Source organism: Nyctereutes procyonoides, unplaced genomic scaffold, assembly GCF_905146905.1.
Source record: "Nyctereutes procyonoides isolate TBG_1078 unplaced genomic scaffold, NYPRO_anot_genome, whole genome shotgun sequence".
In the NCBI taxonomy this organism is placed as follows: domain Eukaryota; kingdom Metazoa; phylum Chordata; class Mammalia; order Carnivora; family Canidae; genus Nyctereutes; species Nyctereutes procyonoides.
Genome location: NW_026575051.1, coordinates 11,578,581 through 11,600,913, shown reverse-complemented (window position 1 = coordinate 11,600,913; position 22,333 = coordinate 11,578,581). Strand labels below are relative to the sequence as shown.

Genomic DNA, 22,333 nt, shown 5'->3' with positions numbered 1-22,333 from the left:
CAGTCATTGTAGAGCAGACGCAAGGAGGAACCAACAGGTGGCCCAAACCCAGAGAAGCTGGAAGGGGCACAAAAGACCCCCAACAGCTAGGAGGCAAAGGGGTTGCTTACCTGTGCCCTTGAGTACCCTGCCCTGTACCCAATAGGTTCATTCACCTTTTTTTTTTTTTTTTTAATTTTCATTTATTTATGATAGTCACAGAGAGAGAGAGAGAGAGGCAGAGACACAGGCAGAGGGAGAAGCAGGCTCCATGCACCGGGAGCCCCGACGTGGGATTCGATCCCGGGTCTCCAGGATCGCGCCCTGGGCCAAAGGCAGGCGCCAAACCGCTGCGCCACCCAGGGATCCCTCATTCACCTTTTTAATAAACCTAGAGAAGGACCCATTATAAATGATACCGTAATAAATTCTTAGAGCGCTTTAGTCAAAACTCAAATATGGAGAGGTCCTAAGAATGACAGAGTCCAAAAGTTCTACAGGAATCTTTCTGGCAGGAGACCAGGACAGCTTTGGGGAGGAAGTGGAGTTGGGCAAGAGAGGAAAGGGGGCAGCCTGGGTGGCTCAGCGGTTTAGCACCACCTTCGGCCCAGGGCGTGATCCTGGAGTCCCGGGATCGAGTCCCACATCGGGCTCCCTGCGTGGAGCCTGCTTCTCCCTCTGCCTATGTCTCTGCCTCTCTCTGTGTGTCTCTCATGAATAAACAAAATCTTTAAAAAAGAGGGGGGGGGGAGGAAGGGCTAAGAAACCACACCTGTTTCAGGGGATGGTAAACTGACTAGTTGGGTTGCAATGGAAGCTCTAGTAGGTGGAAAATGTTTCCTGTTGGGGGTGACTGCTGCGAGGCTGGAAAGGTATGTGGGAAGCATACCCCAGGAGAGGGAAGAACAAGAAAGGGGCCCTTTATAGACTTCATTTCTTTAATCCTCTGCACAACTTCAGGAAGTAAGTTACTTTACAGAGGAGCCAAACTGGGAGGTCAAGAAATTTGCCCAGGGCCACAAGGCCCGTCCAAGTCTGAGGTGCTGTTGGGCCAAATACTTCAGGTCTCCATGGCCTGAGCTCCCTCCACCACCCAGCCCTGCTCTGAACGCCAGGAGTGTGACTGGATCCTTCAGGAAGCGATGTACAAAGATTACCCTTGCCCTCCCACAGTACGTCCCAATGACTGAGGAAACCTGTCACTGATAAAAGCAACTCCTCGGCCTGAATGACAGGCTGCAGAGCTTCAAGGAATCTGCAGGACAACCCAGCTCCGAATGTGACAACTCAATCTCCCCCAAAGACACAAGAGCCAGAAAGGAAGAACCCAGAGAAAGGGGGATGGGAACAGGAATGGGTTGTGACCACAAGTGACCGTGCAAACAGCTGGGGTTAAGAATCCCAGATTTCCAACGTCAAGCCCTCTCCTCCCCCTCCACCGTATTTATCACGACGGGGATCTCAAAGTTTGGAAAGCTACTCAGCCATTTACAGCATAATTACTCAAACTTCAAAATGGTCTAATCCACAAACCTAGCCAGCCTAGGTCCCTCACTCCGGCCTTATTAACAGCAGGGTCTCACTAAAACTCCAGTTAATTACACAGTTAAACAATGAAATGGAAAAATCTACTGTATAATCTATGAAAAAATCGTTGCCCCCCCCTGAAGTCATGACGTCTGGGGGTGGGTTGAGTCCCCGGATTTCACGAAGAAGATGGCAGGCCCCTCGGCCTCCGTTGAAATTGTTTACAGCACATGGACAGGTTCCACACCAAGGCACATTTGGTGGAACTGATTTAAGGCTCTCATTAAAATGTTCCTTTGTTGAGCACAAGACATCTCCCCACCCCCATAGGAGATTGCAGACCTCCAGCCCCAAGCCCTCAGCCTGCCCTAACTTCCCCCTACAAGACCTCCCCCCACTAAACACCCGTCTTGGGATTAACATCAATTAACATCAGTGTCGTCTTCCCACGGAAGGAATTTAGCATTTGTTGAATGAACAAGGACCCAGTCTCCACCAGAAGCTCCCCTGACTCCAGAATTCTAAACATCAGCAGTGAAGACAGTCGTATCAGGCGACCCACACACCCAAATCCAAACAGCCACCAACCAAGGATGCCTGTAAGCTAGGGCTGCTCATCCATACAGCTGGGCCCCTGATCCTGGCTGCAAAAAAAAAAAACTTCCATACTTCCTCTGGGAGATGTGGGTTCTGCCATGAGCAATAACCACCCTACACATCAAAAGGAACACAGGGCAGCTCCAGAAACACCTCCTACGAATCCCAGGAGCTTGTTCTTACCTCTCGTCTTGAGTGGGTTACCTTTCCTTTTAAGCTAGGGCTGGGGGAGATGCTGATACAATCACCACCAAAACCCCCTCAACAGCTGGCAAGCCAGGGAGATGTCAGAAAAGACAATTCTCTACCCCCACCAGCCCTATGGCCACTCTTCCAAGAAAGAGGAAAGTGATAAGCTAGGACCAGCTGTCCTGGGCAGAGTTCCTCCAGAAAGGACTGCTGCCAGCCTCATCACCAAAGATTGAGTGTGTGTTGTGGGGTTTTTCGGCAGGGGGCATCTATCCAGTCCAGGCTGCTTGTGGTGTGCAGGTAGCTCGGTGCCTTCCTGTAAAGCACTTCAATACCTCAGTGGTGACTCTCAGGTGTGACCTAGACAGGAAATAAAGGCGCGCGGGGTGGGGGTGGGGGTGGGGGTGTTCGGGTCCAGTCTGCCCCGAAGATACAGGCCACACCCTCATCAAAACGCTGAGACCCTCCCAAGAAAGGGTAGAATGAACTCTTTCTGCCTTTCTGCCCGCAGAATGAGAGCTTTGCTTTCCTCCGTGCGGAGACACAGGATGGAAATCCAGGAAGGAGCAGAACAAACCGCGTCCGCACCTCTGCAGGCCGGCCATGCCCGCTTTTGGCAGCGGCCTTCACACATTAGTCACCACGACAGCCTCGGACTCTCCGCTCCCCAGATTCGACCCGGCTGGGAGTGGGCTCAGGGCTCGGGCCCAGGAGCTAGAGGAGACGGCGCAGCCCCTAATTCCTCCTTCCGCTCGCCCCAGCAGGGCCGTCAAGGGTCCCAGCCGGCCCGGGCACTTGGAAGGGGGGAAACCGGGAGCGGCTGGCCGGCGTAGGTAACAAAGCTCCGCGCTCTGCGCGGCGCAGGTCGGTCCCGCATCCGGCACCAGGCCGGCCCCCCTCACCTAGGCGGTGGCTACCGGGGACTCCGTCTCCCCCGCCGCCGACCACCTCGCCGCGCCCCCCAGAGTAGGCAGGTAGTCGTTTCCCTCCCGAAAAGAAACTCCCTACCGGGGCCCAGGGGCCAGCAACTCCCCGCAGTTCCCGAGCAAACTCTCCGCTCAGGCCGGGAAAACTCTGGGGCGGCTGGAAAAGCGTCCTCGCAGGCGCGCAGGGAGCGGGGCCCGAGCGGACCCGCGGGGACCTCGCGCCCGCCGCCAGCCTCTCCTCCGCTCCCGGTCCTGCCCGGCCCAGCCGCCCGAAGCCACCTCCCCGCTGCCCCCCTTAGCCCGCGGCGCTCCCGCGCTTCCCCAGCCCCGCTTCCTCAGCTCGCCGCGACTCACCGCCCAGCAGCGGCAGCAGCAGGACGCTGAGCACGGGCAGCCGGCGGAGGCTGCTCGGGGTTCCTGGCGCAGCTGCCATCGCGGAAGGCTCGGGGAGAGCACCGGCGGGCGCACGGCGGGCGCGCGAACTGCGCTCCACGGCGGGCCCGGGAGGCCGAGCGCGCCGGAGCGCGGGCGCTGCTGCAGCAGCTGCAGCCGGAGCCGGAGCCGGAGCCCGAGCCCGAGCCCGAGCCCGAGCCCGAGCCCGAGGCGTCCCGAGCCGGAGCCGCGCGCCGCCCGTACCTCCGAGCCCTCGCGCGCCGCTGCCGCTAGTGTCGCCGGTGCCGCCGCCGCCGCCGCCGCCGCCGCCGCCAGGCCCCGCCCCGCCCCGCGACGCCCCCTCCGCGCCGGTCGCCGCGCGGCGCCCCGCCCCTTCGGCGCCCCCTCCCCGTCGTGGCGGGGCGGAGCTCGCAGTAGCGGGAGGGGTCTGGAGATGGAGAGGGGACAGGGGGAGGGAGGCCCTGGAGAGTGCGGGGAACCTAAGCGAGGGAGGGGAGGGGAGGCTGTGCCCACCGCCCACTCTGCAGGGACTCGGGAAACCAAAGTGACTTTCGTGGCCCCTGGGGAGGATGGTCAGTTCTGGGCCTTCCTGGGGGCTCTGACCAACAGTTCCCCCAAATTCTCTGGGTAGGAAGGAGAAAAGGTGGGCTCTAGCTCACTTCTCAACAACCTAAAATCCTGAGGGAGACCTAGAACAGAAGGGTGTCCTTGATGTCCTCAAGCAAGGTAACCTGGACATACTGTGGAACCCCAGGAGAGATACAGCGCGGAGGAGTGGGGGACCAGTGCATGGCTGGGGTCTAGCTTGGCTCTGGACCAATCAGAACCCAAAGGTAGAAACAGACTGGGCTCTGAATGCCTCGCTGAAGGCTATCAAACTGACAAATTTATCCCAAGTCCATCTCCAGGCAGTCTGGGCTGCAGGGCATGGCCAAGTCTCCAGCTGTGGGGAGGCCCAGCGCAGCCCTTGTTCCAGGCACCCCCCACCCCCAGCGCCACCCCCCCCACATTCTTTCTTTGTTGTGAAAGCAGCAAGGGGTGTAGGAGGCGGGTCAGGAGGAGTCAAGCTTTAGAAGATGGGCCCCAGCTGCTGCTCAGGCCGCCAGGATATGCTGAGAGGGGATGGATAGTGAGTGCCTCATCCCCCTCTGGCTCAGGAGGGCCCCCCAGGCTTGCTTAGACCTCCCTTCCCCCAAGCAGCTGGGAGGAGGAGGGGCAGCCACAGAGGGCCTCACAGGCGGGGAGCAGTGGCGCCAGGACTCCAGGGTCCTGCCACATGGCCACCACATGTCCCTGACAACCCAGTCCATAGCACCTTCTCCTTGGGTTGTGGGCCTCCTCCCCCATCCCCCAGATGCCTTCCTGCAGGCTCTGCTGCAGAGGATACAAACAAGAGAAGGAAGAGAGGAGAGATCCAAGAATCAACACTTCTCACTTCTCATGTTGCCCCATCCATCACTGCCCCTTGCCCTTCTGTGAAGGGTCCCCACACAACCCTTGCTCCCTACCCTCTTCGGTCAGGACTCAAGCGGCAAAATGGTTACCTGATTCTTTTATTTAAGAAAAGTGAAATACATGGACCTGAAGTGAGGCAGCAGAGGGAACAAGAAAGGCCAGAGCAAGGCAGCTTGGCTGGCCAGCCCCAAACCCTCTGACAGAAAAGCCAGCAGCAAGTTCCATCTCTGAGATGCATGCCTGCTCCTTAAGCATCTTGGGGGCCTCAGAGCTAACTACTCTAGAGGACTACAATGAGAGGATGTCCTGAGGGTCCTTCCTGAGGGGGATTCCTGAGGAGGGAGCCCAGACCCTAAGGGCAGCAGCAATCTTCTGGTTAACTGCTCTCCCTTCCCTGTCCCACCTTGGGGTTGGAAGAGCCAGGAGCAATAGGGAATGCTGAGAGGGCTGTGGGGGGGAACCCAGCAGACCTGGGGGGGGGGGGTTGAATGTCAGCTGCTTGAAGAGAGGTTCGTAGTGCTGGCACTGAGGCCCCGAGACACCTGAAACAGACAACACCATGCCATCAGCCCAGGGACCTTGGCCTCCCAAAGACTGTCCTCCAGAGTCTATCCATTACATGGCTGCAAACTATCTCTAGACCTAGGATGGAGCCTATAACTTCAATCCCAAACTCTGGGGCTCTGTGTAGTTTCAGCCTTTGCTAGGATTTTGAAAAAAGGCCAGGATCTGGTGGAGAGAATTCCTGGAAGAGCCACGTGAATATTGGCCTATACTTTGAATGTGTTAATACAAATGGTCAGTTGCTGTTAACTTGTCATTATTGTTTTCTTAAATGTAGATGATTTATACTTTTTCTTCTTTTTTCCTTCTCATCTGCTACTGAATCCCCAAGGTGAAGACTATGGTGGCTGCAGGAGGAAAAGCAATTAGTATCCCCAAATCATTCCTGAATTATTCATAATTCCAAAGTACCAGTTTAGAGAACATTAATTCCTATTCTCTTCCTGATTAACTTATTCACTTCCATCTCTGGCCCCAAACTGTCCCACAGTGGTAACCACCCCCAACAAGGTGTCTGCCTGATTCTCATCCACTCAACTGCAGTCCCCTGGCTGGAGTCTTCGTGCCAGAGGCCTTTCTCCTCTTCCCTAACTCCTGCGGCACTTGCTCCATGGCTACCCATTCTTGCTCACCCACCAATAGGCTCACGGGCACTACTCTCACCTGGAGGGGTGCTGCATTGGGTTGATTCAGATAGTTTAAGGAGGCTGCCCGCTTCATGTTGCTGCTGCAATGCAAAAAGAAAGAACTGAGGACTCTTCTCTTCCCTGTAAGAGGCCTAACACTGTGGGCCTCTTGGGCACTGCTGCACACATCAAATCACTGCCTCCCCAACATCTGACACCCTGCACACACTCTTATCTTCAGCAGTAACTGGCATCTCCTCAGGCACTTTTCCTGTCCCCTGGGGCACCCATTTTCCCCCAAACTCTTTCTCCATGGCCATCCCATTGACCACGTCCGTGTTTCTCTCCAGGGCATTCTCCAGAGATGGGCAAAGAGCAGTTGCAGGCAAGGACTTACTGTCTGCTTTGCAATATCTCAGTCTCACTGTGTACCTGGAGGGGCGAGGCTCCGTCCCCTGGAGCTTCCTAACCAGGAGTTCGCTGCTTCTACGAAGCACATCCCGGATCTTGCCCAGAGAACCGCTCCTCTGTAGGGTCCCACTGCCGTCCTGGCAGAGAGGGATGGGAAGAGAAGCTAAAGGGGTCCTATGCAGACTGGCTTCTGAGTCTATTGCTGCGCTTTATTCTGCACACATCCCACCTCCCCCTGAAAGCCGAGTGATTGAAAACAAAAGCCCTGTCAATAGATGGCTTGCAGATACCCCTGAGAGGGATGGGCTCTAACTGAACTGAAATATGGACCACTTGCCCTCACATCCTACATGGGGAGGCCCAGAATCTCTCACCACTACCAGCTGTAGGGACCAGGAGAGATCGGGGGGGAATACTGAGACTCACGCCTGACCATTCCACAGCCACAGAAGCGTCTTCACCTCCCTCGAATTTCACGCTGCCCCCAGGTGCCTCCTGAGAGGACCTTCCAACGTCACCTTCCCCAAGCAGCTCGGCCACCTTGGTTTGACTGATAGGGTCAGTGCCCTGGAAGGAAAAGGAAGGAACTGGGACTCTGCACTCCTTAAATCCTCAGGTGCAGGCTTTCACACTTTTTTTTACCGCCAGCCACAACAAGGAAGATATTTTTCCTTGTGATGGCCTAGTACACACATACTGGAACAATACTCTATGCCTCTTCTCTTTGCCATGCAATCCTATTTACGAATAGATAGATGTTCTCACCATGGCCCACCCTGAGTTAATGTCAAGACAAATGAGTCACTACCCATGATTTGAGAAACTCTGACTTCAGGCTCCCCTCAACTTCAACCCCCTCACCCACACCACCCACGGACCCCCTCAGCAAATTCTTCAGATTGTGACAGGATATGGCTTTCTTTTTCAAAGTCCTATTTAGTGATATGAACCTTCATCTTGGGAGTCCTGACCATAAAGGGCAGGTGAGAGGGTTAAGAATACACCTAAAAACAACGATGACCACCAGAGAGTCTCACCTCCCTTTCCCAGCTTTCTCCTTGGCCTCTTTTCTGATGCTTCTGAGACTCCCAAGAAGCCTCAGTGGTCCTCTATTCCCAGGACCTACCTTCTGGACCTCCTTCTCCTCCGGGTCACTGACCTGTTTCTGGGAGCGTAGGGCACATTCTTCCAGGGTCTCAGCTGCCTCCAGCTTTCCCTGGCGCCTGTACAGAGCTCCTAGGTTTCTCAGAGTAGTGTTAACTGTGGGGCTGTGGGGAGGAAGTGAGGATGGGTTCAGAAAAGAAACAGAAGAGAGAGGGAGCAGAGACAAGATAAGATCAAAAGGAAGGAGGGAAAAGGTCCCTGAGGCCAGGATCAAGGTTTGGATGGAGGGTGTTGGAGGCCAAGCCTGCTTCTCACTGGTGGCTCACCTGCTCACTTTGCAGGCCTTGTACCAGCCTCCATACTCAGTGTAGGGTGTGCCGCCGTCTCGGTGCCGGCTCTGCAGGACAGAAGGGAGGGGAAGGAAGATAAGAGGACAGAGATGCTGTGGCACCAGCAGGCTGGCTGTGGGCCAAGTTGTGAGCTGTGCTAGAGAAGGCCAAGGCACCATGCAGTTGGGGCTGATGCTCATGTGGGAAATAAGCAAGGCAGGTGCAAGGAGTAAGCCAGAGGCTCAGCTAGAGGTCCTCCCCATGCTGGGCCCCATACTCACTTTGCTCATTTCTTCCCGCTCCTCTGCATGCATCCAGATGGGCTTATGGTCATCTAGGGGTGATACATGGGATGGGGTGGCAAGGTTAGAGAACACAGCTAGACAGTACAAGGGGGAGCCAGGACCCAAATGCCTGAGAACCACTAGGGCCTAACTCCCCACCGTTGATCTACATTTTTTTTTTTTTAAGTAGACTCCACAGGTGGAGCCCAACACAGGGCTTGAACTCACAACCCTGGGATCAAGACCTAAGCAGAGATCAAGTGTCTGACGCTCAAGATGCCCTGAGTGGTTCATTGGTTAAGCGTCTACCCTCGGCTCAGGGTATGATCCTGCGGTCTGAGGATCGAGTTCCGCATTGGGATCCCTGCATGGAGCCTGTTTCTCCCTCTATGTCTCTGCCTATCTGTGTGTCTCTCATGAATTAAAAAAAAAAATAATCTGGGCAGTTCCGGTGGCGCAGTGGTTTAGCGCCGCCTGCAGCCCGGGGTGTGATCCTGGAGACCCAGGATCGAGTCCCATGTCGGGCTCCCTGCATGGAGCCTGCTTCTCCCTCTGCCTGTGTCTCTGCCTCTCTCTCTTTCTCTGAATAAATAAATAAATCTTTAAAAAAAAAAATCTTAGGGCAGCCCGGGTGGCTCAGCGGTTTAGCACCGCCTTCAGCCCAGGGTGTGATCCTGGAGACCTGGGATCGAGTCCCACATCTGGCTCCCTGCATGGAATCTGCATCTCCCTCTGACTGTGTCTCTGCCTCTCTCTCTGTGTGTCTCTCTCATGAATAAATAAATAAAATCTTAAAAAAAAATCTTAAAAAAGTGTCTGACTCTCAACAGACTGAGTCACCCAGGCGCCCCTGCTCTGCATTTCTTCACACCCTGCAGGTCCCTCCCCAGGCCCACCCTGCTCACCATCCACAGACCCAAACTCCTGAACATGTGCACGGGTCAGGATCTCTTTGTAGAGCGTCTCAGCCTCAGCATATTTGCCCTGTTTCAGGTAACAGGAAGCCTGTGCGCAGAAAGGAAAAAACACGGGACAGAGACAAGGTCTTAGCAGGGCTCAGGGATTTCCACTTCTTGATCTCCCTTTGACTTTCCCCAGAGATCCTCCTCATCCTTCCTTTTCAAGCCGGAAGGTCAAGGGTGTTCATTCCACTCCCAGGAGGCTCTGGGACTCGGCCTTCCCACAGGAATGAGGCAGATCCCTCAGCCCCACAGGCAGCCCCTTTGCGCAAAGGTGATGGGGTGAGTGTTGTACATTATGGTACTTTCCCTTCCCCTCCCTCCACTGACTTCTCCCCTTCCTCCCTTACCAGGTTGTTCTTGGTCCGGGCTACATTAGGGTTGTCTGGCCCCAGCTGCCCCTCATAGATGGCCAGTGCCCGCCTGTAATAGCGTTCCACGGCCTCATACTTGCCCTGGTTTTGGCACAACAGGGCCAGGTTGTTCAGCTGCTTTGCCACATCTGGGTGATCTGTGCCCAGGACCTGGAAGGAAGTAAAGGAGTGTGACAGGTGGCTAGGACTGTGTGTGTGTGTGTGTGTGTGTTTGTGTGTGTGTGTGTGTGTACAACCACATGTGCACATAACCATGTGGGGAACAAGGGAAGGGAATGACAGGAAAGGAAACAAGGCAGACATAGGGGGGTGAGAACAAAATGAGGGAAGAGGGCAGACTGGAAGAGAGACGGTGGAGGAAGGACCACCACATCAGAGAAGATGGAGAAAGCACAGGTACCTTTTCTCGAATCCCCAGTGCACGCTGGCACAGTGGCTCCGCCTCCTTGTATTTGCCCCTTTTTCCATAGAGCACAGCCAGATTATTGAGTGTGGCAGCCACCTAGGAAGACAGGCCTGTCCCTCTAAGCATTGGTGCTTTCAGAGGCCTCCCCCTGCACAACAGGGCCCCACACTGCACCACTCCCAGGATAAAGGAACTCTGCCATCCTACCCCTAGGTGGGGGAGAAGCTGCTGACCTGGAGGTGCTGAGGTTCTCTCTGGGGGTGGTACCGCCCTCTAGGGGGATTTGTAGATATTTCTGGAGGTGGGGTTTTGGGTCACCATAAACACCAGGGCCACTATTACCTCTGGGAAGGTAAGGTTGGCAGATGTTCTGCACGTGGGGTAAAGCTCTGTTAACTCTGCAGTGTCCTGCCAGACATTCGAACACTGTAAGCCTTGACACTTAGTGGGATCTCAAGATAGGAGTTGTTTGCTCAGCTACATCATCCCTGCCTATCACGTGGGGGAACATAAGGAATTATTTTCCTAAAGTCAGCTCATTTGCAAAAATATCTTGTTTCTCATTTTCTCCATTGTGACAATCTATCATTTTTCTTTTTCTCATCATATACGAATAGATCCGACCTGTAGTTACTTGGCGTGACACAGGATTTTAATCTTGTATCCACCGGTACTTCTGCTGTCATTTTTTTTTCTGTCACTTTTTAAAAGGACACTTTAAAACACTTTTTATTTATTTTTTAGAATCTCTATGCCCAACATGGGGCGTAGACCCCAAGATCAAGAGTCTCCTGCTCTTCTGATTGAGCCATCCAGGAGCCCCTGCTCTGTCATTTTTCTAGTACTTTTTTTTTCTAGTACTTTTTATATACAGTAGTCTTACTGGTCTCACTTTTTCTAAATCTAAAGTTGTATATTATGTTGTATTTAAGTTATATGTTATGTTTTCTGCCGTAGTTGTACTTAATACTGTTACCCTGTCATTTCATAGTAACATATTCTACATACTATTTTTCTCTAAGTTGCTTTCCTCATTTTTATATTAATGAGGTATCACTCAACATTTTTTGGAATTCTACGTGTATGGCAGTTACAGTGTCTGTGAATTATGCTTCAGGAAAATATTCATTATAAGGAAGAGTCATTGTGTCTCAAAGAATTGAGAACCACTGGTCTTAGCAGACAGGGCCTGAAGAAAGGAGCCCTCACACCTCCTCCCAGAGCACCCCTAGCAAGTGGGCTGAGGGCAGTGGATACACAAATGAAGAGAAGCCAGAAAAGGAGGAGGCAAGGAGTACTAACAGCAGGGTGGTCGCGGCCCAGGGTGCTCTCCCGGATGCTGAGGGCATCATTCAGCAGGTGGGCAGCTTCCTTATACTTATTCTGGTCCCTGGAAGAGGAGAGAAGTGACAAGGGGTGACCCTGAACTCTGCCCCCAAGCCGTCTCTTTCCCTCCTTCCCTTCAGTATGACTGAGGTACGTTTAGGGATTAGGGCCCCAAAAGGAGACAGGAAGCCTGGGGTGAGCAGTAAGAGTTCACCAACACATCTATACTTGGATACAGAACACTATCACGCCAAGAAAAGACAAGTTACAGTATGCAAGAAATGGAAACAGAAAAGGAAAGAGACCTTCCAAAAGGAAGGGAGAAGCGAAGAGTCTGATAGATGAGCGGCTCTGAGGTCAAGGGCTCAGGTCTGGAAAGAACAAGAATGCTGATGGAAGAGAAGGCCTCTAGTGGGGTCACTTGGGTGAAGTGGTCACAGCAAGAAGACATACCCTCTGGAGAGGAGGAATGAGAGCCAAAGGCAGATCAAGGTGGGAACCCAGAGGCAGAGTTGGGAGACGAAGAGGCCAGGACTTACCGATATACCAAAGCAAGGATATTGAGCATGGTCGCGACATCAGGGTGGCCACGGCCCGAAGTGCGCTCCAAGTCCTCCAGTGCCTGTTTGCAGAGTGGCACAGCCACCTCATAGCGACCCTGGGCGGCATACTGGATCACCAAGTTATGCAGTGTCCGCAACCTCGCTGGGATCTCGTATCCGCTGTGCTGGGTGCCCTGGCCACGGGATACTAACCATCCCAGAAAATGAACTGGAGACTTCCTCAAGGCACTCTTCCTCTCCCCTTTGCTGTCTGCCCTCCCTACTCTCACCCTGTGTCTCCTGTGTCTGTGCTCACCCCCGACCAGGCCCTCTCCTGGGACCCACCTTAACTGCTATTCCTTTGCCCACTCCCTTGTACCTGATCCTCACAATCCCACTTGTTCACCCAATAATCCATTCATTTCATTCAGCAGAATTTACTCAATAAGCATGAGCTAGGGTCTGTGTCAGGGATATGAAAATTAGAGAGACATGGTTCTCTCCCTTGAAGAGCTCTCCCTTGAGACAAGCTCTCCCTTGAGGAGCTCACATTCTTTCACTCCAGGGTCATTATCCTGTTCCACTCTGAGCTCCTTACTGACAAGAACTGTGTCATTCTCGACTCGGTATCCCTAATGCCTACAGTAGTGCCCAGTACACATTAACTGTGTAATAAATATTAGTGATAATGGGAAGGCTGAGGAAATGAAAGCATCAGCCCTGTCCCTACCCTATCTCCAAGGGAGGTAAAGAACCCATTTCCGGATGGTGAGCATCCCATATGCAAGGCAGGCCACGTCTGGAACCAGCCCCCTGCTGCCCCTCTTCACCCTCCAACTCCAGACACAGACTCACAGCCGTTGCTAGAGTCTTCTTCCTCCTCATTGGGGAAAAGATCATCCAGGGAATCCTTGGTGGCATCACCCTCCTTTTCCTCCTGGAAGGGAAGAAGTAGCATGTCTAGGCCAAGATATCTCCAGTAGCCTCTTCAGGCCCTTCTGAACCATGAAATCACTAACAGGTGGAGAAGACTCTCATTCATGTTCCTGCCGCTGGGAGGGCCAGCATCTGTCTGCAGCCTCACCCCCCTCTTGTTTGTAAATCTCCTTCTTTCACATTGAGAGCTCCCTAAGCACCCTCATTCTCTAGCCTCTACCCTGCTCCCCCTCAACTCTTGTAATTATAGCCCACTGCGGATCCCTGTGTGTTTATACTGATTATATGTCTGTCCTATTTTTCCTGAGGGCAGGGAGTGTGTATGATCTTACTGACACGTACCCAAAGTATCTAGCTCAGCCTCGTCCCCATCATCTGCCACCACTCCCTCTCAACTCAGTACCCCACCCTCACTGTCTCACCTACTTCCACATGGGCAAATTTGCTTTGCCCCACCAGGCATGTCAGGCTTGTACAAACACCTCTAACCCTCCTACTGAGCCTCGCCAATGTGTCCCATGCAAATCATCCCACTCTCCCTGGACTAGATAGGGTTCCAGCCCTGGAGCCTTATCTATGACATATCCTCACCCCCAGTCTAGAAAGCTCCTCCTTTGCCCTCATCATCCATCAAAAGCCAGCCCAGGGATCCCTGGGTGGCGCAGCGGTTTGGCGCCTGCCTTTGGCCCAGGGCGCGATCCTGGAGACCCGGGATCGAATCCCACGTCAGGCTCCCGGTGCATGGAGCCTGCTTCTCCCTCTGCCTGTGTCTCTGCCTCTCTCTCTCTCTCTCTCTCTGTGACTATCATAAATAAATAAAAATTAAAAAAAAAAAAAAAAAAAAACCTCAAAAGCCAGCCCAACTCCTAACCCGTGCAATGAAAAAACTCCAACCTAAATCCTACCCATCCCATCTGTGAATCCTTCTCAGGTCATTCCAGTCCCCACGAACCCATCTTGGAATTCCTCCCATACTCACTGAACCACTCATCCAGCACCGAGCATTTGCTGCTTTGTGTCATCACATACGCGTTCTCATATGTAAGACTTGGCCCTACAGCTACATTATAAGCTTGAGAAGGCAGTTCTTACATCTCCCTTACATACATCCTCCTGCACTGCCTCAGGCAGAGAAAGAAGTAAATGATTATTGAGTGAGACTTAAATTTCATATATTTGGAGAGCAAATTTTAGGAGTGTCTTGCTAGACTGTGCCACGCTTTCCCTCATTGTAGCACTTAGGATCCTAGACTGGAATTGTCCAGGTGCTTCTGTGTCACCCCCAACCCCAAATCCCTAACCATGAGAGCAGGAATTCTGTCTGCCTTGTTCACTCTTGCATCCTCAGCAGAGGGAGTACCCGGCATACACAGCCGTCATGTTGACTGAGTGAGTGAGGACTGTTTGCGCCTTGTTGCTATCTAGAGTTGGTGTCAGGACCTGAATACTGCCAGGTAGGGGGCAGGCTGCACAGCACTGCTGGCCCTGTAGCTGATGGAGCAATCACCCCCAGGTCTCTGGGGACTCCCAGCTGTCTGCCCCATAGCCAGCCTGGTTTGCGTGTGCTTACCGTGGTGTGCCCATCCTCGTCATACTGCCGCAGCTGCCCCAGGAACTCTAGGTGCTTCTTCTCCTCTTCCAGCTGAGCCACGGCTTGTTCGCTGCGCTGTAGCCGCTGCTGGGTGCCCGCCAGCTCATCCCGGAGCCACTGGTTCTCCTGACACAGCCTCCGTACCTGAGCCCGCAGCTTCTGTTTCTCCGACTCCACTGTGCTCAGATGGCTGGCCAGAGCCAGCATCACCTAGGTGGGCACATCCTGTAAGTAAGTACCAGACTCCGGACTGGAGCATTCAGGGATGAAGTGGGAGGGAGGCCTACTAGGAGGCAGCAAGATGGGCAGGCGCCAGGAGGCAGGGTCGGGTAGTGATAGGATTATCCCCAAAATATACCCTGGCTCCAATTTCTCAACACCACCAAAGCCATCACCCTGGACTAGGTCACCATCAGTTCCTACCTAGGTGACAATAGGCTCCACTCTGACCTTTCTGTTTCTGCCTTTTTTCTCTTAGAGTCTGTTCTCAAGCTGCTGCCAGATGATTCTTTTAAAATGTTAAGTGAGACCACATCACTTCTTTGCTCTATATATTCCAATGGCTTTCATTTCATTCAAAGTAAAAGCAGAGTCCTGATGACCTACACAAGTTCCCCTTGGCTCCTAACCTCTCTACCTCTTACACTTCATTTTCTTTCTTTCTTCCTTCCCTCTTTTCTTTTTTTTTTCCCCTCTTTTCTTTTTTAAGATTTTCTAAGTAATCTCTATACCCAACATGGGGCTCAAACTCACAACCCTGAGCTCAAGAGTTGCATGCTCTACTGACTGAGCCAGGCCCAATGCCCCTGCACTTCATTTTCTATTTTGCTTCACCTCATCCACTCTACTGCAGCCACACTGGTCCCTCATTGAACTCACTGGGAAGGCTCTAGGTCAGGGCCTTTGTATGCTCTCTGCTTTAGATGCTCTTCCCCCCATTTATTGTAAGACTCACTCTCTCATCTTCAAATCTTTGCTCAAATGTCACCTTTCAGTAAGACTTTTTTTTTTTTAAGATTTTATTTATTCATGACAAATACAGAGAGAGGCAGAGACACAGGCAGAAGAAGAAGCAGGCTCCTCGCAAGGAGCCTGATATGGGACTTAATCCCGGGACTGAGATCATGCCCTGAGTCAAAGGCAGACGCCCAACCACTGAGCCACTCAGGTGTCCCTCAGTAAGACTTTTTTTTGACCACCCTATCTAAAGTTGTGTCCTGTCTCTGTACCCCCTAGTCCCCTTCTCTGTTTTATTTTTATCCCTTTTCTTTAGCAATTATCACTGTGACATACAGAATCATTTACTTATTTGTGTATTGTTTGCCTCCTGCCACTAGAATGTAAGCTCTGAGACGGCAACGATTTTTGACTGTTGTGTCCCGTGATGTTTCTTCAGGGCCCAAAGGACTTGTGCTGGGCACAAAGTAGGGTTACTGAATGAATGAATAAATGAATGAATGCAAGCATCTAGGACAAGGCAATCCTAAATGACCCCAAATCTCCAATACTTCTCCAAAAGCCCCTTGGCGTCACCTCCTTCCTCTTACCTGGGCCTCACTGAGCCCCAGCTCAATGTTTTCCATGGAACGTCGCAGCTGCCGGGCCTTCTCATGCACCAGTCCTTCTTCATGGCCTCCTTGCTGCAGACACTCAATGGTATGGGACAGACTTTGCAGGACAGCCTGATGTTCACTGTGTAGAGCCTCCAGCCCCTGGCTTACCAGCCGAGTGCTTCCCAGGATCTCCTCCTGGCTGAGCCGGTGCCCTGCAGGCTCATCCCGCTGACCCAACACCAGGCCTGACATCTTAGCCAGGGGGACCTTGCCTGGGCTGAGGAGAAACAACAGAACTCAGCAGACGTAAAGATAAGAGAGACTGAGCACCTTGGTTAGAGGGTGGTAAGGATCCAAGGGAAGGGATGAGAGAGAGTATGGGTGATCTTCTGGTTTAATTGGAGAGACAGTGGCCAGTGGGGAGGGAGCCTACAAAGCTAAAGTTGTGGGAAAGAGACAGGAAGAAGAATTGACTCGAATGAAGAAAGACTATAGAGGAACAAAAGTGCTGAGAACCAGCTAACAAATTTAGCACTTAGGAGGAGAATATAAAAGTTGTTGGAAATAGCGCTTGGGCTAGGAATAGGAAAAGGAATCAGATGAGAGACAGCATTAGAGGGAACACAGAGGGTGTCTGGAGAATGCTGCAAAGTTAACAGGGTTAAAGCCAACAAAAGATATAAAGAAAATGGTACAGAGGTTTTGTTAAATGGGAAAGGTACAGGTTTCAAAGTTAGAGGGAAGAGGGAGAGAAGAAGAAAGGCACCTTCACTGCAGGACCCAGATGAGAGTCCCCCAGGAAGCTCAAAGTCTTCAGACTCCGTCACCCTCAGAGCCAAGGCCAGCATCTCCAAACCTAGTAAACTGCCTCTTCCCCCGCTAGGCCTTCAACCAATACTTCCCACCTGCCAGATGCCAGGCTCTCTTCCCACCTCCTCAAAAGACCTTGTTTCTCATCTTTCCAGGACTCTTACCGGTTTAGAGCAGAGCCCTTGCCTGTGGCACTCAGGCCAGAGCCCGGAAGAAACTCAGTAGCCAGGTACTCACAGGATCTGCCCTGCCCAAAGTCCAGAAGTCCAGCGTTCCCACCCGTTCTCTCTCCACTTCACAGCCACCCAGAGGACCTGGCACAGAGCCCTACTCAGCGCAGCACCCTCCCTCTCTACCTCCAAGGCCTTCAAAGGCGACCAACGTCCGTCCCCCTTCCTTCCTGAAGCCAACCTTCCACCCCAGGCCACTGGGAGCTATTTTCTCCCAAGAATGGAGTGATACTTGATCCGAGACCTGTGGCCAGGGGCGTGTCTGGGAAGGGAGAGGAGGGAGACCTGGTCACTCCTGAGCCATTCACTTTCAAGGCTTTGTCTTTGTCATGACCACCTAGTAATAGGCTCCAAGAGGAGTCACCTCAGGGTGCCTCTCAGACGCCTGAAGATGCAGGAAAGAATGGCAGGTCTTCAGAGCGGCTGTAGGGTCACAGGGAAACGCGGCGCCGGGAGTTGGTCTCCCAGCCTGGGAATGCGGGAGAGAAATGTCCCCGGCTGTCGACCTGCCCTGGGGCCCAGGGTGGGGACAGAGTGAAACGGGCGGGGGCGATGGCGGTGGGGGGAGGTGCGGGTGGCCGGCCGAGGCCCGCCGCACCGGCGAGCACCCAGCCGCCCGACAATCCCGAGGTCAACGTGTCTGTCCGTAGCGCAGGGGGCGGGGCAGGCCGTCTGTCCGTCTGTCTGGACGCCGAGGGGCGGGAAGACTCGCAGGGGGCGGAGTTTTTCAGCCAGTCTGGAGTTGTGCGAGGTCAGCTGGTGGGAATTTGTTCATCTGTCCGGGAATGCGGAAAAGAGGTAACGGGACCTCAGCCCTCAGCCCCAGAAGTACCCTCGAAGACTCACCCGCAGTCTGTCGCTCTGGCTGCCTCCCTTGCCGGTACTGCCCCTTTAAATTAATCATGGCTGCCGCTCGAGGCAATTGTTTTGACGGCTCCGAGGGGAGGGGCCGAGTGCTCCCCAGTCACGCGACCTAAGGGCCGCCCGGGGATTGGCTCTGGCCCCGCGCACCGAGGTGTGTATGCACCTTGGTCTCCGAGGCTCTGCCCACCTCTTTACGTCATGAAGGAGCGACCGCACCAGGATTCGTGGCGTCATCTATAGACGCCAGGCGGCCTGACTAAAAGTAATGGTGGTGCGGTGACTCCTGCGGAGCCTCGGTCTCCTCATGGCCCTGAGGGCACTGACCCGCGCTCTGGGCTCCCTGAGCCTGACGCCCCCAGCCGTCGCTGCCCTCGGCCCGGGCCTGCTGCCGGCAGCCCAGGTAATCCACCCTATCTGGAAATGCTGTTTCTGTTCGGGCCGCCGGAGAGGGCACCCCGACCTGGGAGGCGGAGAATGAGTCTGGTCAGGAGTCACGCCGGCCCGGCCCGAGCGCTTGAATAAATCACTCTCAGCCTCAGCTTTCTGATTTGTTAAGTGTTCCTGTCCCACCGGGCCGCGGATTCCTCGGATGAGATATGGAGATGAAAGTATTTTACAGGCCACTGTACAGGGTTCAATAATAACTGATAGTACCAATCGTAAGCCAAGCATAAGTAATAGATAATTTAAAGAAATGAACTCCTTTCAACCACTGTATAAGGCAGTTGTCATTACCATTTTATATATGAGAAAACTGATTGGCAGCCCAAGGTCATACACCAAATATTGGAGCTAGACAGTCTGGCTTCACAATCTGGGCTCTTAACCACTAAAGATGAATTATTGCTGAGATTAGAGAATGCGGGGCAAAATAACAAGATTAGGAGCCGAAGGAAAGGTATCCTCTATGTCCCTTGTGGACGATTGGTAAGTCACAGAAAAGTTTTAAGTCTTGTTCCTCTGGACCTTTCTGGATGATGGTAGACTTTGGCAGATGCATACTTAAAATTCAAAACCAAGGTAACTTACTCTAAAATGCTGGGAATACAGCAGAGAACAAGACAAATGATCCCTCCACCCCATTCACATCTGGAAAACTCCCAGAAACAGAATACAGAGGGGCAAAAGGCACTGGCGCTGATGGTGGCTATGGGTGTGTGAAAATTGCCAGGCTTGGAAAAGGGAGTTGTTTAGGGAAGGAGGAGTCTCCCAGAGAAGAGGGGTTCTGAGCCAAGTTTGGAAGGTGATGCACGACGGGAAGAACATGCCATTGAAGAAATACTTCGGAGGTTATAGGATCAGATGAGAGAGAATCAATATACATACCCCTGGGTAAACATTCCACCCTGGTATTTGTGCAAGCAGTAAAGAGTGGAGTTTTTGAACAGCTAATCTGGGACATTCCTGGAAGAAAGTAGGCTACTTGGTCTATGCCTCCTCCACCCTTGGTTCTCTGATGCTTCTCCTTCAGTTACCTTTCAAGTTAAAAAGATTTTTGTTTATCTCTAGGTAACAAGTAGTACCCTTCTCCAGCTGCCCTCTTCCTCAGTGTTGATCCCCTGCCGCCCAGTGCTTACCTCTGTGGCCCTTAATGCCAATGTTGTGTCCTGGAAGAGTCGTACCAAGTACACCATTACGCCAGTGAAGATGAGGAAGTCTGGGGGCCGAAACCACACAGGTAAGAGCAAGACCAGGAGGATTTAAGCATTAAAGGGGAAAAACATGTTAGGATTCTAGGCCTATTTCTTGACAGGCAGAAGAATGTAATTAAAAAAGCATTTATTGGATTCCTGTATATAGTATGTGTGTTAAGAACCAGAGAGGAGAATACAAAGCAACACAAAGGTGGTCTGTGTTCCTTAAGAACATCTAGGTAGGGCAGCCCTGGTGGCTCAGTGCGTTAGTGCCGCCTTCAGTCCACGGCGTGATCCTGGAGACCCAGGATTGAGTCCCACGTTGGGCTCCCTGCATGGAGCCTGCCTCTCCCTCGCCTATGTCTCTGCCTCTCTCTCTCTCTCTGTCTCTGTGTCTCTCATGAATAAATAAATAAATAAAATCAGAAAGAAAGAGGAAGGAAGGAGGGAGGGAGGGAGGGAGGGAGGGAGGAAAGAAAGAAAAAGAAAGAAAGAAAGAAAGAAAGAAAGAAAGAAAGAAAGAAAGAAAGAGAAAGAAAAGAAAGAAAGAAAACCAGACATACACATGAAGCTCATGACATTTTTCTTCACACCCTTCAGAAATTTACAACAGTTGAGCTCTATTTACATCACTCTCCGTAAACTTACTGGATTCACTAATTTATAACGATTTTGTCTCGAAGTCTTATATTATTTCAATATCCTATAATTATGTTTTTACCAAGCTTCATGTAGGTGTTTCCCCACCCCCATTTACCCCACTGCACTATGCAAATTTTTTATTATTTTCTGGTGTGTCATAATGTTAGGAAGTATTGCTGTCTTCCCAGGATGAGCCTGTTCCCCTGCTGGGAGCTGATTCATCTGACCTGGGTCATGTCTCTGCACTTATCCTGACCACAGGACGAATCCAAGTGCATGGTATTGGCGGGGGCCACAAGCAGCGTTATCGCATGATTGACTTTCTGCGGTTCCGGCCTGAGCTGGAAACAAAGCCAGGACCTTTTGAAGAGAAGGTCATCATGGTCCGCTATGATCCCTGTAGGCAAGTTGGGATGTGAGATGATGGTGTGGCTGAATGATTCATCTGTGGCTTTTCAGAACATGTAGGGCTGCCTAGATCATCTGCTCATATGTCTTCACCCCTCACAGATCAGCAGACATAGCTCTGGTTGCTGGGGGCAGCCGGAAACGCTGGATCGTTGCCACAGAAAACATGCAGGCTGGAGATATAATCCTGAACTCTGACCACATAGGCCGAATGGCAGGTAAGAGGGCCGCCAGATGTGTATGGGCCTGGAGGATGCAAGGGGTCTGGTGCTGATGAAGTTCTGTCTTTTAGTTGCTGCTCGGGAAGGGGATGCACATCCTCTTGGGGCCTTGCCTGTGGGAACCCTCATCAACAACGTGGAGAGTGAGCCTGGCCGGGGGGCCCAGTATATCCGAGCCGCAGGTATGAGGAAAGGACCTGCTTTGGGATGGGGAGTCTTAAAATTTGGAAGACCAAAGGGTACCTGAGGTCACAATTCTCTGAACTCATGGCCCCACATGTAGTCCTCTGGCAGAAAAAAAGAAGAAAAACGAGAGTGGAGAGGTGCTTGTGTTTTGACCTAAAACATTGTGTGCATCCTACTTCAGGGTATCTGTTCCTAAAGGGCAAAGCAAGGGCAGGGTATGGGCTATGTCCCCCTGTAAATTTTCCCCCGCCTCCTCGTTTGTGGAAGACAGCAAAGTGGCTTCCCTCTTCCCCAGGGACATGTGGTGTGCTGCTTCGGAAAGTGAATGGAACAGCCATCATCCAGCTGCCGTCCAAGAGGCAGATGCAGGTGTGTGTGAGTATACGTGGGAGGGATCAGCAAAGGAGGAATTATTGGAATGCACCTTTCTTGTCTGGGATAGTTCCCAGGTGTTTTAGGAACCACCCTGAGCTAGGTGTGTCCTTTTCTGCCTTGTGACCAGGCATGCCCTGTCAGGCTGGCACTATAATGGGAGAGGGAATAGTGCCTTTTGTTTTCAAATTACCATAGGACCTGCACTCAGGTTCAATGATGCTGTGGTTTTTTCCTGTCCTCTCCCTTCTCTCAGTGAGTGTAAGAAGCCTCCCCAGAGTCAGGAAATCAACGTCATGTTCTTTCCCAGTGGTGCATTCTCCTCCATCCGCTTTCTCTGTCAGGTTCTGGAAACGTGCATGGCAACAGTGGGCCGGGTATCCAACGTTGATCATAACAAACGGGTCATCGGCAAGGCTGGGCGGAACCGCTGGCTGGGCAAGAGGCCTTCCAGCGGGCTATGGCACCGAAAGGGGGGCTGGGCTGGCCGCAAGATTCGACCATTGCCTCCCATGAAGAGTTACGTCAAGCTGCCTTCGGCAGCTGCCCAAAACTGATATCCCTGAATTCTAATAAAATCGCTCCTATTTTTATCTGTTACTGTTTTTTGGGGAGGGAAGATGGTACATACTAGACCTGGGGGAGTGGGGGAACACAGGTGCAAACAAGGATGGAAGAGAAAGGAAAGGACGTTATGCGGCAAAGACTGGAGCTCTTCCCCTCTTTTCTAGCCACCCCACCCACCCCCGTCTCGTGGGGTTTTTTTGTCTTTTGTTGTTTTTTTTTAATATAATGGGAGGAGGGGGAATAAAGACCTCCAAGGTCGTCTTCGGTTCTGACTTCGGGAATTGGGGAGAGCACTTCCGGTGGGAGGAGGGAATACGGAAAGGAAGAG

The 22,333-nt window shown here is 52.5% G+C and overlaps 3 protein-coding genes across 7 annotated transcripts in view; 1 reads left to right on the top strand and 2 right to left on the bottom strand.

Moving 5' to 3' along the window:
- Positions 1-3,895, bottom strand: part of PTK7 (protein tyrosine kinase 7 (inactive)) — a 64,153-nt gene extending 60,258 nt beyond the window's left edge. Inside the window, exon 1 of the mRNA XM_055329789.1 lies at positions 3,573-3,895. Coding sequence (XP_055185764.1) covers positions 3,573-3,651 — 79 coding nt within the window. The 5' untranslated portion in view covers positions 3,652-3,895. The remainder of the gene's footprint in view (positions 1-3,572) is intronic.
- A 1,253-nt stretch (positions 3,896-5,148) lies between these two features.
- KLC4 (kinesin light chain 4) lies at positions 5,149-18,043 on the bottom strand. Of its 4 annotated transcripts, none has more exons than XM_055330361.1 (16): positions 17,958-18,043; positions 16,066-16,348; positions 14,498-14,728; positions 12,847-12,928; positions 11,989-12,199; positions 11,426-11,513; positions 10,118-10,219; positions 9,694-9,867; positions 9,290-9,389; positions 8,382-8,434; positions 8,098-8,168; positions 7,827-7,935; positions 7,094-7,234; positions 6,689-6,804; positions 6,294-6,357; positions 5,149-5,608 (listed from the first exon to the last, which is right to left on the bottom strand). In XM_055330361.1, the coding sequence occupies exons 2-16, from the start codon at positions 16,321-16,323 to the stop codon at positions 5,558-5,560; spliced, it is 1,851 nt and encodes a 616-aa protein (XP_055186336.1). In that variant the 5' UTR covers positions 16,324-16,348; positions 17,958-18,043; the 3' UTR covers positions 5,149-5,557. The 4 variants fall into 4 exon arrangements, with proteins under 4 accessions (XP_055186336.1, XP_055186337.1, XP_055186334.1 ...); XM_055330362.1 differs by lacking the exon at positions 17,958-18,043 and adding an exon at positions 17,476-17,608; XM_055330359.1 differs by lacking the exon at positions 17,958-18,043 and adding an exon at positions 17,238-17,366.
- On the top strand, positions 17,657-22,031 carry MRPL2 (mitochondrial ribosomal protein L2). 2 transcript variants are annotated; one of them, XM_055330363.1, is made up of 7 exons: positions 17,657-17,909; positions 19,485-19,653; positions 20,513-20,654; positions 20,762-20,877; positions 20,952-21,062; positions 21,362-21,435; positions 21,783-22,031. In XM_055330363.1, the coding sequence occupies exons 1-7, from the start codon at positions 17,664-17,666 to the stop codon at positions 21,993-21,995; spliced, it is 1,071 nt and encodes a 356-aa protein (XP_055186338.1). In that variant the 5' UTR covers positions 17,657-17,663; the 3' UTR covers positions 21,996-22,031. The 2 variants fall into 2 exon arrangements, with proteins under 2 accessions (XP_055186338.1, XP_055186339.1); XM_055330364.1 differs by lacking the exon at positions 17,657-17,909 and adding an exon at positions 18,206-18,375.
- Positions 22,032-22,333: the final 302 nt, after the last annotated feature.